The 13,897-nt window shown below is 42.1% G+C and overlaps 1 protein-coding gene across 1 annotated transcript in view; it reads right to left on the bottom strand.

The window, feature by feature from the left end:
* UST (uronyl 2-sulfotransferase) overlaps positions 1 to 13,624 on the bottom strand; it is a 91,149-nt gene extending 77,525 nt beyond the window's left edge. Inside the window, exon 1 of the mRNA XM_068136263.2 lies at positions 13,195 to 13,624. Coding sequence (XP_067992364.2) covers positions 13,195 to 13,624 — 430 coding nt within the window. The remainder of the gene's footprint in view (positions 1 to 13,194) is intronic.
* Positions 13,625 to 13,897: the final 273 nt, after the last annotated feature.

Genomic DNA, 13,897 nt, shown 5'->3' with positions numbered 1-13,897 from the left:
GTTTGCTGAAGACTTGATGGCAAAAGCTCAAATGGTAAAACGTTATGGCCTAGACACACAGAAGCGATTGCAAAACTCCGACTGCCTTGTTATGGAAATATGCTTTGGGGGGTGGAGGGGATGGAGCTAGAGGGGTTGTGAGGGAGTAGGGAGAGGGAAAACCTAAAATCCCTTGATCTTGTTTTTTTTTATTTATGTTGGGGGCTCCAGACATGGACCTTATAGCCCTCATCGAGGCCAAGCCTTAAATAAAAGAGAAGACAAGTACAGATACATTCAAAGTACACTGCCCCATGCCAAATAAATTAATATCCTCCAGCGTGGCATTGCCGGGGTGCCTTCAGTGCCCGGCTATACCACCGTGCAGCTCATGGAGACAGCATTGGGAGGGAGAGGTGTACAATAATTGATTGATTAATTGCATAATTAAAATTAATAAATAATTGTCATAAAATATTTTCTTAATCAATTGGCTAATAGCATACCGAAACCACCAGTGCTTTGTCCGAAGCTGTAACTTTTTTAAAATAATTAAATAAGTAATTGAAAAAATTAAATAATTAATTGATTAATCAAATAATGAATCAATTAATTGATTAATCAATAAATAAAAAATATCCTTTACAGCCCCATCACTTCGTCACTGTCGTGTCCAAATATCAGCTTCCTAGCTCAAAAGGTGCCTGAGATATTGCCCAGATGAGAAAGAAAATAAATAAATGATTAATAATGAAAATAAGTAAATAATAATCATAAAATAATTAAATAATTAATCAATTGGCTAATATAATATTGTTGCGGTTCTCGGACGTCGGCTCTCCCCTTATCAAGGGGGGGGTTAATCCCCTTGTCCTTCTATCTGGCCGACGCGAGTCCTGGAAGTTATACGTTTCTTCCGGTCGGTATTAGGTAGGGTTATTGGTCAACTTAGTCCTAATACCTAATTACTAACACTGACCGTGAAGCAAGGAAATAACTCCCGCCTGAACCGCGGCGTTAGTGGACACGCCGAGCGAAGCGAGCCGCGATTTGGGCCATTAACAATGAGTAGACCCGATTATGGCGGTTCCGATCGTGCCACGTTTACCCAATGGAGAAAAGACTGATGCGATCGGATGGAGAGGAAACCCAGAAAATAGGAAGAACAAATGGGTTTATTAGTTATGTACAAAGAAAGAAGAAGAGGAAACGAAAGAAATGTACAGGATAGAAAGAGGAAGAAGAAGCACACAGGGCAGCCTTAAACAGTCTTATTCTTAATACCCCAGGACAAACGGGCCCGTCTCACATACACACTCACACGGGGATTGTAGATGGTTGATGGTCACCAGCGCGTCCAGGCTCCAGCCCAGCTCCGGTCCAGGCTCCGGTCCAATGGACGAAACCCGGCAGGCAGCTTCGCGTGTAGTGGAACGCGAACGGACAATTATATAACGGGGGGATGGCTGGTGTCCTAGCGGCGTATGTAATAAGTGCACGCTCGTGCCAAACGCCCTCTCTCTCCAATGTCCTGCTTTAGCACAAGGTTCCAACCAGAGTCCTTTCACAAGCACGCTCTTCTAGTAAGTCCTTCAAATCAAAGTAGTCCTCAGAGTCCTTCTTTAATCAGCGCCAGCGAGTAAGTCCTCCTTAACAAGCGCGCCTCCAACAAGTCCTCTTTAACAAGCGCTGCCATATAAATCCTCCAAGTCCTTCTTTAATCAGCACCAGCGAGTAAGTCCTGTGAAAGGGCTTTGTGTTCGCGCTTTTATAAGTCAAGCAGCGATCGCTCCGCGAGCCCAAAAGCCACGCCTGTCAGGCGATCTTACCTCAGCCCTGGTTGGCTGGTGCTTGCTTACCGGCCACACCCTGATGGTGGGTTGACATGGCCACACCTTCTTCCTGGCGTTCCACCCCCTTTTTCTGGGCCTCACCTCGTGGCTTATGGCGGCGTTGGGTGGAAGCCCAGCGAGGTTGCGAACGCTGCTGGCAAGGCGCGTAACAATTGGGAGGGCCGTGGGGCACAGACAGGAGGGCACGCCTAATGGCGTCGCTTGGAGAGGGAGGCTGCCAAAATGAATGGATTGGGACCTACTCCTTATTTGATTGACACAACGCAGATTCAACTATTGGAAACACGGCCTTATCTATACACATACTAATGAAATAACTGAAGTCCTATGGTGACCTACGTGTTGCTTGTGGCCTACCTATGGGGTGCAACCTTTAACCCTTTAAATAATGTCATATTTACAAGTGTGGGTTCTCAAAACCGCAACAATATCTAAACCACCACCGTTTCATCCGAATCTGCAACTTAAAAAAAAAAAAATTAATTAATCAAGCCATTAATGGAATAATTAAATAATTAATCGATTAATTGATTAATCAATAAATCGAAAAATATCCTTTACAGCCAAATCACTTGGTTATCGTCATGTCCAAATATCAGCTTCCTAGCTCAAAAGGTGCCTGAGATATTGCCCAGAGGAGAAAGGAAATAAATAAGTACTTAATAATCGATAATAATTAAATAACTAATCAATTAATTGATTAATCAAAAAACAAAAAAATACCAGTGCCCGGCAATGACGTTACGCAGCGCCTGGAGATGGCATAGGAAAGGAGTGGTGTACAACAAGAAAGCAAACAAACAAACAAACAACCAGAGTGAAAACTGAGTACTCCCTTTCAGCGTGCGTCATTGCCAAGCCCCCTTCGGTGCCCAGAAATGACGTTATGCAGCACCTGGAGATGGCATAGGAAAGGAGTGGTGTACAACAAGTACAGATACATTCAAAGTACACCGCCCCCATGCCAAATAAATAAATATCCTCCAGCGCGGCATTGCCGGGGCTCCTTCAGCGCCCGGCAATACCGCCGTGCAGCTCATAGAGACTGTATTGGATGGGAGAGGTGTACAATAATTAATTGGTTTATTTGCATAATTAAAATCAATAAACGATGATCATAAAATATTTTCTTAATCAATTGGCTAATAGCATAACTCAACCAGCAGTGCTTCATCCAAAGCTGTAACTTTTTGAAAATTAATTAAATAAGGCATTAATAAAAAAATGAAATAATTAATTGATTAATCAAACAATTAATCGATTAATTGATTAATCAATAAATCAAAAATATCCTTTATAGCCACATCACTTGGTCACTGTCATGTCCAAATATCAGCTTAATAGCTCAAAAGGTGCCTGAGATATTGTCCAAATGAGAAAGAAAATAAATAAATGATTAATAATGAAAATAATTAAATAATAATCATAAAATAATTAAATAATTAATCAATTGGCTAATAGAATACCTAAACCAGCACCATTTAATCCGAATCTGTAACTTAAAAAAAATTAATTAATGAAGCCATTAATGGAATAATTAAATAATTAATCGATTAATTGATTAATCAATAAATCGAAAAATATCCTTTACAGCCAAATCACTTGGTCATTGTCGTGTCCAAATATCAGCTTCCGAGCTGAAAAGGTGCCTGAGATATTGTCCAAATGAGAAAGAAAACAAATAAATGATTAATAATGAAAATAAACAAATAGTAATCATAAACTAATTAAATAATTAATCAATTGGCTTATAGAATACGTAATCAACCACCGTTTCATCCGAATCTGCAACTTTAAAAAACATTAAGTATCTAAATCATTAATCGAATAATTCAATAATTAATCGATTAGTTGATTAATCAATAAATCTAAAAATAGCCTTCACAGCTAAATCACTTGGTCACTGTCATGTCCAAGTATCAGCTTCCCAGCTGAAAAGGTGCCTAGGATAATGCTGCCCATAAGAGAAAGGAAATAAATAAGTACTTCATTAATCGATAATAATTAAGTAACTCATCAATGAATTGATTAATCAAAAAACAAAAAATATAGTTTTTGACAAAGTACTTGCTCACTATTTTGCCGACATTTCAGCTTCCTAGCTCAAAGGATCGCTGATATATTGCCTGGACAAACAAACAAACAACCGGAGTGAAAACTGAGTACTCCCTTTGAGCATGCGTCATTGCCGAGCCCCCTTCGATGCCCGGCAATGACGTCATGCGGCACCTTGGGATGGCATAGGAAAGGTGCGGTGTACAATATATAAGTACTTAATTAATCGATAATAATTAAATAACTAATTAATTAATTGATTCATCAAAAAACAAAAAAATACAGTTTTTTGCCAAAGCACTTGCTCACTATTGTGCCGAAATGTCAGCTTCCTAGCTCACAGGATGGCTGAGATATCGCCCGGACAAACATACAAACAAGAAAACAAACAAACAACTGGAGTGAAAACTGAGTACTCCCTTTCAGCGTGCGTCATTGCCGGGCTGTCTTCGGTGCCCGGCAATGACGTCATGCAGTGCCTGGAGATGGCATAGGAAAGGAGCGGTGTACAAAAAGTGTATGATGTTTGTTTGCGAGAAAGAGATTGAAGCTAGGGATAGTTTGAGTGGGGATAGTTTGAGTGAGACATAAAGTAAGACCAGCAATCCTGACACGGAGAGTGTAAGATGGTTCCGGGCACCACTTTAACGATCCTAAGTCAGGACGGTAGTACCACCCTGAGCGGTTGCTGTATATAACCTACTGCCTAAAAACGCCATTGTACTAAAGGTAATCACACAATCTGACATGGTTTATGTCCTTTCTTGGTTTATTTTTGGTTTTATATCACCAAGCGAGCATGAAATCTTCGTCACCGTCTGGCTAGTTTTCATAGAGACATTTCTGAGCCACAATGACGTCATGACAATGTATACTTGGAGTATTGCTCCCGACTTTGGGCTGGTGCACCTGATTCCCACCTTGCTCCTTTTGAGGCAATCAAAAATGGCCTTCTGTACCATTGTTATCTCAAAGCAGGATGTGGATTCTCAAGGACTGTCACTCTCCCAACAGCGGCAGGTTGTTCGTCTCCATTTTATACAAACTTACATCTCCCTTGATTATCCTGCCCATTCCTAATTCTGCTGTCCCCAAGTCATCCAATGTCACATGCATTCCTCAAGAAACCCGCACATTGTCATCCTCCCAAAATCCATCCTGGTTGCTCACCTGCATTCATTTGTCCTCTTATTCTCCCGATTCTGGAATCGTTTCCATGATGCTGTTGCTTCTCATGTTTCATCCTTCTCACTGCAGTCTTCCGAATGGGCTGCCCATTGTGCTCACCAATACCCATTGTGCCAACCTCATGTGCTCACCAATGCAAATCCATGATATATTGTACACACGCTTGTGTTGCTAACCTTTGTCCATTGTGACAACCTTTGCTAACCTTTGTCCATTGTTCAGCTGACCATTGTCCATTGCGTTGCTACCTTTGTCCATTGTGGCTGCCCATTGTGCTAACTTCAAGTGCTCATCCATGATACCTTGTCCCAACGTCGACAAGGTTGTTTTCCTCTTCCCCAGGCCATTTTTATTTGTTTTTGTATTATTCCTCCTTTCGTATGTCCACCCCTTCATACCCTTTGGTTGTTTGTAAATCTGCTGCCCTTTTGTCCTTTAACTCACCTATGATCCTCGAACCAATTGTATATAAAAAGAAACAACGAAAGAGGCCATTTACACATGCTGCAAAGATTGTTTTTTTTCGTGCAACCGAATGCAACTGGAACCCCTTTTTGTTCTTGTTATACTTGATGTTAGTTCATCTTGCTTATGCTCTTCTCTCCAAAGGTCCGGCCACTCTTCAATCTCGAAAGGTCACCAAAGATTTCCAAATATTTATTTATTCTGCCCCTTAATTCTACATTCTATCTCTTTTTAAGGCTCTCCTTGTGAATTTACATCTTCGCAATCTGTGTTGAAATTTGCTTTACTCATTGGAATCAAATTTTCATTTTCGGAGAATGGTTCGGTGGATGTGCGGAGTATCGTTGAGAGAGAGGAAGACAAATGATGAATTGCGAAAGATGATGGGAATAGAGCCTGTGATTGATGCTGTGAAGAGGAACAGGTCGAGATGGTTTGGTCATGTGTTGAGGAAGGATGAAAGTGACTGGTTGAGAAGAGTGATGGAAATGAATCTAGAAGGAAGTAGAGGACGGGGAAGACCGAGAAAGACTTGGCTAAAGATGGTCGAAGAAGAAATGCGGGCAAGGGGGTTAACAAGGAGAGATGCAGAAAATAGGGCAAAATGGAGAAGATGGTCATGGGGACCGCAAGGCTAACCCCGGTCTAGCAGGGAAAATGGCCTTAAAATGCCTGTTGTTGTTGTTGTTGTTGTTGGAGAACCCTTTCTGTTGAATGTCCATGTCGTGTTTTCCCAGGAGGTTTCCCCAATGCCGAGACCGAACTATCAGTCGGTGCACACCATGACCCGGTAACCAAAATATTTCAACAACAGACAATTTTGGGGTCAAACCAAGTGGCCATCTCTACCTGGTCCTCACTTCTCCCAAAACGATGCGAAAGTTCTTTATTTACAATCGTGCAGTTTTATATAAATGCAGATGGACATTCAAATATAAAACATAACATTTATGAGCGAGGCTTAAAACATTGACAACGACCAACAATGAACAGATGCACAGAGACATCGATAGTTAATGTTTCAAACGAATACAACTGAAACATAAAGGGCACTGAGCAAGTGCAAACAAGATCTTTTGTGCCGCTGGTCAATTTTGTGTTCATCGTTGACGTCAATTTGTCAGCCTGCGCCTCGATTATCTGCCTCTTCTCTTTCCCTCAAAGGGAGTAGTAAAATAGTCACCCGCTTCAGCATAATAGATTAGCCAAGACCTGCTTTACAACTTCCTTCGACGTCCCACCCAATGTCTTCACCTTATTTAATTATAATACCCACACTGTTTACCTGCACCATGCTCTATTTACAAAGCGTCTGTGCTGCTGAAGGGGTTTCTTGGCATTGTCATACTGGGTGGTTTGCCATTGCCCTCCAGCATTGTTTGTCTGCGCTCTATTCTTTTAAATGCTGAGCGTCAAGCAAATAAGCAGCATGCACCATTTTCGAAACTTTGGTTTCGAGACAAAGTGGAGAGGGCGGAGGGGTTAAGCCCCTTAATTCTACATTCTATCTCTTTTTAAGCCTCTCCTTGTGAATTTACATCTTCGCAATCTGTGTTGAACTTTGCTTTACTCATTAGAATCAAATTTTCATTTTCGGAGATTTTCGGTTCACTCTGCCTACAGACCTCGGTCTATGATCCTACAGACCTAGGTCTATGATCGAGGTACTGCTTAATTTTCCCTACAATTTCAACATGATTTTAGATTTTGAACTCTGCAGAACACATGAATCGGAACACGAACCTGCCGTTTCGGAGTACTTCCACTCTTAATTTGGCAAATTGTATGAAATCTCATCCCGAGCGTGCAGGCGTGGACTATCGAGTAAGGTAATTTACTCTGCCTGATTGGCTGTCAAAAGAATTAAAAATTATTCCAAACAGGAAACACTGGCTTTAATGACTTCATAAAGGACACAAACAACAGGCACAAATAACTAATATAACGTGTTAAATGAGGTGGTGTAAAAGATGCTGCATCAACGACAGTAAAATTCCACAAAAAAATTTTGTTTCTTTCAACCACCCTTTAAAACTTTTGTTTTATTTCATCTGTATTACAGTATATACGTGAACACTGGAGAACACAAATCACCTTCTTCGCACTTACAAAAACCTTACATTTAGCAGTACTCAGACAAAATGCAGTATCGCGCCATCTCGACCAATCAAATTTGCCGCTCTCAGCGTTTGGGAATATTGAGATTTAGACAAAATGGCGGCTCGTAGGAAATATAGATTGTGTTCATAAATGCAGAGCAAACCTTAAAAGATCCTTCCCAAGTCCCTTGTCTCAAGGATAAGGTGTTCTATGAACTCTCGAATTGTTTTTTTTGTGCTTTCATCAACTGTTTTCATATCTAACTTTGTTAGAGATTTTGTCGACTCTGTCTCAAAGATTTGAGTCCATGTCGGAAATATGAATCGTGCAAGTGGGGATCAATGAGGGGCCGATTTTATTATTATTTTGCCTCGGTGCCATCTGGATGTTCTTCGAGCAAACCCACGTGTATAAAGGGGTTACCTTTCACAAAGGCATAACCATAAGTCTGACAATAAAGAATGATACATGAATGTGACAATGTGCAAATGTGGCATAAATGAATGTGACAATGTGCAAATGTGGCACACATGAATGTGACAATGTGCAAATGTTGCATACATGATTGTGACAATGTGCAAATGTGACATACATGAATGTGACAATGTGCAAATGTGGCATACATGAATGTGACAATGTGCAAATGTGACATACATGAATGTGACAATGTGCAAATGTGACATACATGAATGTGACAATGTGCAAATGTGACATACATGAATGTGACGATGTGCAAATGTGGCACACATGAATGTGACAATGTGCAAATGTGACACACATGAATGTGACAATGTGCAAATGTGGCACACATGAATGTGACAATGTGCAAATGTGACACACATGAATGTGACAATGTGCAAATGTGACATACATGAATGTGACAATGTGCAAATGTGACATACATGAATGTGACAATGTGCAAATGTGACATACATGAATGTGACAATGTGCAAATGTGACATACATGAATGTGACAATGTGCAAATGTGGCACACATGAATGTGGCAATGTGCAAATGTGGCATACATAAATGTGGCAATGTGCAAATGTGACATCCATGAATGTGACAATGTGGAAATGTGGCATACATAAATGTGGCAATGTGCAAATGTGACATACATGAATGTGACAATGTGCAAATGTGACATACATGAATGTGACGATGTGCAAATGTGGCACACATGAATGTGACGATGTGCAAATGTGACACACATGAATGTGACAATGTGCAAATGTGGCACACATGAATGTGACAATGTGCAAATGTGACACACATGAATGTGACAATGTGCAAATGTGACATACATGAATGTGACAATGTGCAAATGTGACATACATGAATGTGACAATGTGCAAATGTGACATACATGAATGTGACAATGTGCAAATGTGACATACATGAATGTGACAATGTGCAAATGTGACATACATGAATGTGACAATGTGCAAATGTGACATACATGAATGTGACAATGTGCAAATGTGACATACATGAATGTGACAATGTGCAAATGTGACATACATGAATGTGACAATGTGCAAATGTGACATACATCAATGTGACAATGTGCAAATGTGACACATCAATGTGACAATGTGCAAATGTAACATACATGAATGTGACAATGTGCAAATGTGGCACACATGAATGTGGCAATGTGCAAATGTGACATACATCAATGTGACAATGTGCAAATGTGACATACATCAATGTGACAATGTGCAAATGTGACATACATGAATGTGACAATGTGCAAATGTGACATACATCAATGTGACAATGTGCAAATGTGACATACATCAATGTGACAATGTGCAAATGTGACATACATGAATGTGACAATGTGCAAATGTGACATACATCAATGTGGCAATGTGCAAATGTGACATCCATGAATGTGACAATGTGCAAATGTGGCATACATAAATGTGGCAATGTGCAAATGTGACATCCATGAATGTGACAATGTGCAAATACATCGTTCGTGTCAGGCAGATTACAGTGCACACACGCATACATGACTGTGCACACCAATAGTGTCCGTCTACATTCGCTTTGAAGTCATTAAACTCAAGAATGCACAATCGTAAGAAATGTTTGGTGAGTCGACGCCATTTTGCATTTTTCCGAGCAGGAAAGCACACTTCACGCATTTATTTATATCTGATATGGGAATGTAGCCATATTAAGGCCAAGCTCATGTATATTTCCAAGTATGTATCTGGTTGGTGGGGGAGAGAGAGGGTGATCAAATTGAGACGTTGTCTAAGAAAACTTACTCTTAAACAGCAAGTGAAGTGAAGCGATTGTCTTTTTTTGAATCACAAAGCCCGTCGAGTTGGATGCGCAGACGGGTTTGGTTATGATTTTCCATGGCTTTGAGAACACTCGATTTATTGCTAGATTCTGCTAAATGTGGATCAAATGGCATGAGGCAAGCTACATACACCGAAGTTCCCTCATGCTGAATGTTCCTGTCAAATTCGGCTTGAGAACTTTCTTAACAGAACGCAGCTTCGTTCTGGGAGTTCACTTAATACTTGATGCGCTGAAGAAATGAAACTTCATCCTCTAAGTCTTCATATTTTGTGGTTTGGACCTTGTTTCGAAAGAAGTCGTGTAACTTTTTTTAGGATTGCATTATGACTTTTTTTCATGGGAAGGAACGTTGCTGTGGAGTGTGGACATGTCGAGGCATATAGGTGGATGATACCCTAAAGACAACAACTTTTATGGGTTCTTATTAAACTCGGAAGACTTTTCTGGTATGCATGTACGTGTGCGCGCTTCATGCGTTCTTTGTTGCAGAGTTTGGGAGCTGCCAAAGCATTTTGGAGGGGGAGATATGCTGAGTGTATGGCCATCGTTAACCGACAAAAGTAATGGTAAGAATTTTGAATTTGGTGAATGTACCGGCTCACATTGGTCGTGTGTTTTCAATTTCCAGAAGCAGGTGTAGCAGCTGAGATCGGATTAATGTTATCTTGGTAGGATGTCATACTCTGTATTGTAACTACCAGCAGCCTGCAAAATGCCTGGATGACAGTTTATAGCCTGCATAACCCAACCTATAGAGTCAAAGATGAGTACTTTTAGCTGTCCTGCCAATGTTTGATGAGAATTTTAAAAAGGAAAACGGTAGTTTGAGGAAACGCGTTGACTTTAAGGGAACGATGCCTCGACAAATTGTTGTCCACCTCCATTACTCACAATAGGTGAGGACAAATGAGCAGTGTTACAACCTTGCAAGGCCCTCATGAATGATTCCCTTTTACAGCATTTAATGAACTTGCAAAGCAAATAGGTGAGCTTTCATGATCACGCTCGATTAATGTTATACATTCCACCATCCTGGTGTTGGGCTAGCGGCTAGGGTGTCAGCTTAGGATCCTAGGATCCTGGGTTCGAAACCCGGTCGATCGCTGAATTAACGCCAGGGGGGTTGACTCAGCCTGTCATCCTTCCGAGGTCGGCTAATTGAGTACCAGTTCACTGGTAATTCCCTGCTTGTCGTTAAAGGCGGCAAAAAGGGTTGGCGTCAGGAAGGGCATCCGGCCGTAAAACATTGCTTCAAAAAGGGTACCGAAAAACAACAACTACCACGGTTCCCGAAAAAGGCCAACCCCCGCTTGCGGGGAAAAATGGCCTCTAAAGGTGGTTTTTTTTTTTTTTTTTAATTCCACCAGCAGGTGTTTGCCAATTCTGGGTTGGATCAGCTCTCCGAGCTCAGGGTTAGATACTCTCACTGAGCTCTGGGCTAGGTATGCTCACTGAGCTCTGGGCTAGATCTGCTCACTGAACTTTAGGCTAGGCCCGCTCACCAAGCTCCGGGCTAGGCCCGTTCACCGAGCTCTGGGCTAGGTCTGCTTACTGAGCTCTGTGTTAGATCCACTCACTGAGCTCTGGGTTAGATCCTCTCAGTGAGCTCTGGGTTAGATCTGCTCACCAAGCTCTGGGTTAGATCCACTCACCGAGCTCTGGGTTAGATCCGGTCACCGAGCTCTGGGTTAGATCCGGTCACCGAGCTCTGGGTTAGATCCGGTCACCGAGCTCTGGACCAGATCCACTCACCAAGCTCTGGCCTAAGTCCGCTCACCGAGCCCTGGGCTAGGTCTGCTTACTGAGCTCTGGGTTAGATACACTCACTGAGCTCTGGGTTAGATCTGCTCACCAAGCTCTGGGTTAGATCCACTCACCGAGCTCTGGGTTAGATCCGGTCACTGAGCTCTGGGTTAGATCCACTCACCAAGCTCTGGACTAGGTCCGCTCACCAAGCTCTGGACTACGTCCACTCACCGAGCTCTGGGTTAGATCCACTCACCGAGCTCTGGGTTAGATCCGGTCACCAAGCTCTGGGTTAGATACGCTCACCAAGCTCTGGACTAGGTCCACTCACCAAGCTCTGGACTAGGTCCACTCACCAAGCTCTGGACTAGGTCCACTCACCAAGCTCTGGACTAGGTCCACTCACCAAGCTCTGGGTTAGATCCGCTCACTAAGTCTCAAAACAACCACTATCACCATTGGAAAACAGTTTGACGGGCTATTTCTTTGCAGTGACCGAAAGTTTGGAAAATTGAACAAGTGCAGGATTTAAAACTTGGAAAGTCTAAAAATCCATCAGCTTCAAGTTATGAATCAGAAGCCACAGTGCACATGGGAAGCGAGGGAACACGTCACGGAATGAAAAGGTATCGTGGAGTGCAAATGAGAAGAGAAACAGGAAGATAAATAGACGAGCACAACGCTTCCCTTGGGATTATATTATGTTTTGGAACCAAAGAGAAAAATGAAGGAATCACGTTTTGGAAGTGCATTCTCCTTGTGCACATTTCATGTTAGTGACAGTAAGACAACCCGGCCATCATCCTTCTCTGCATTCCTCTATCCAAGTTCTAACCTATTTGATCCCAAATGATTAGCTGTATGTGCTGGAGGTTTGAGACTTGTGAAATTTAATCTTCACAAATTGATCCTCATGGTACCTTTGGAAAAGCACAGTTAGATCAAATAAAAAATGGGGCATCCAGTGTTAAAGTAACCGTCAAAAGACATGCTTCAAGATGCAGCACCACCCTGCTTGAACCACACCAAATCGCAGTTTTATTTTGATTTGGTTCCTCAAAATGAACCATTCTGTAAAATCAGTCACCTGTTTCGGTAAAAGTAAACACATTGGATTTCTTTGCAAGCTGGATGGAGATTTAATAATTAGATATATCTGTATTTTTTATGCAAGGATTTGCGAAACAAATGTTATGCCTTGTTGGTGGCATCGTACCCTGTTGGTGGTGGAGCTGCAACACTAGTGGTGACTTACCCTTATACCCCTTGATGCCAACCAATGCCCTGCCCACAGACCACCTCTACCGGCTGATCTGGAATCAAAGCAAAATTTGACATCACAAAATTGAGCGCTCTACCTAGATGAGCTGCACAATGGCTGTCAGGGGCCAATAAGGAGCTCAAACACCTCTTAATATGATACATAGTGAGAGAGGCCATCCTTAAGTGATCCCATAACCAGGGGATGGGGTGGCGTGGGGGACGCACCGTATAACTGGTCCAGGAACAGCACGGATGATCCGTTACTCATATGCAGCACAAGTCTGGCCGTGGAGAGCAATATGAGCACGGTGAGGAATGCCACGAAGCTTCTCACCCCCAGCTTTCTCACCGACAGCATCCTGCTGCGCATGTAACTGTCATCGAGATGTACTCCGTGTACACATCCGCCTGAGAAAGTGCCCGGAGTAGATAAGGGAATGCACCACTCGGATATACACTGCAGTGTCTTCCTCGCACTCGACCCGCCACCCACGATCCCTCCTCTGCGGAGCTCCCTCCTGGGCCCGCCCACTTCTTTTCCCTTGTTTCCCCGCCTCTCAAGAAAAATCTTCTTCTTCTTCTTACAGATGTCCTTCGAAATATTTGTTTTGACCATAGCTTTGAAAACATCAGCGATATCTATCACAATAATCATCGCTTTTATGCCATTCATTCAGCCATGTATAATGAGTGTGATTTTGCTATGACAATTAAGTTGTCAATTATAATAAAATAATGAAAATGTCGATGAAGGAATTTGAATTGAGTGCAGAAATTCGTAGTCGATCCACACTTGTGCGATCATTTGTCCAACTTGTTTGCATGCGACCGAATCGCCTGGATGTGGATGTTGTTGCAACAAGTTGCAGGCAACTGCGATCCTGGTTGTTTACAGTCGAGACAAGCTGTACTTTCGAGTGATTTGAGT

The sequence above is a fragment of the Myxine glutinosa genome, chromosome 14 (genome assembly GCF_964187855.1).
Source record: "Myxine glutinosa chromosome 14, kmMyxGlut1.1, whole genome shotgun sequence".
Taxonomy (NCBI): Eukaryota; Metazoa; Chordata; class Myxini; order Myxiniformes; family Myxinidae; genus Myxine; species Myxine glutinosa.
Note: the sequence above shows the minus strand (reverse complement) of the source record. Positions and strands in the feature narration are given on the sequence as shown.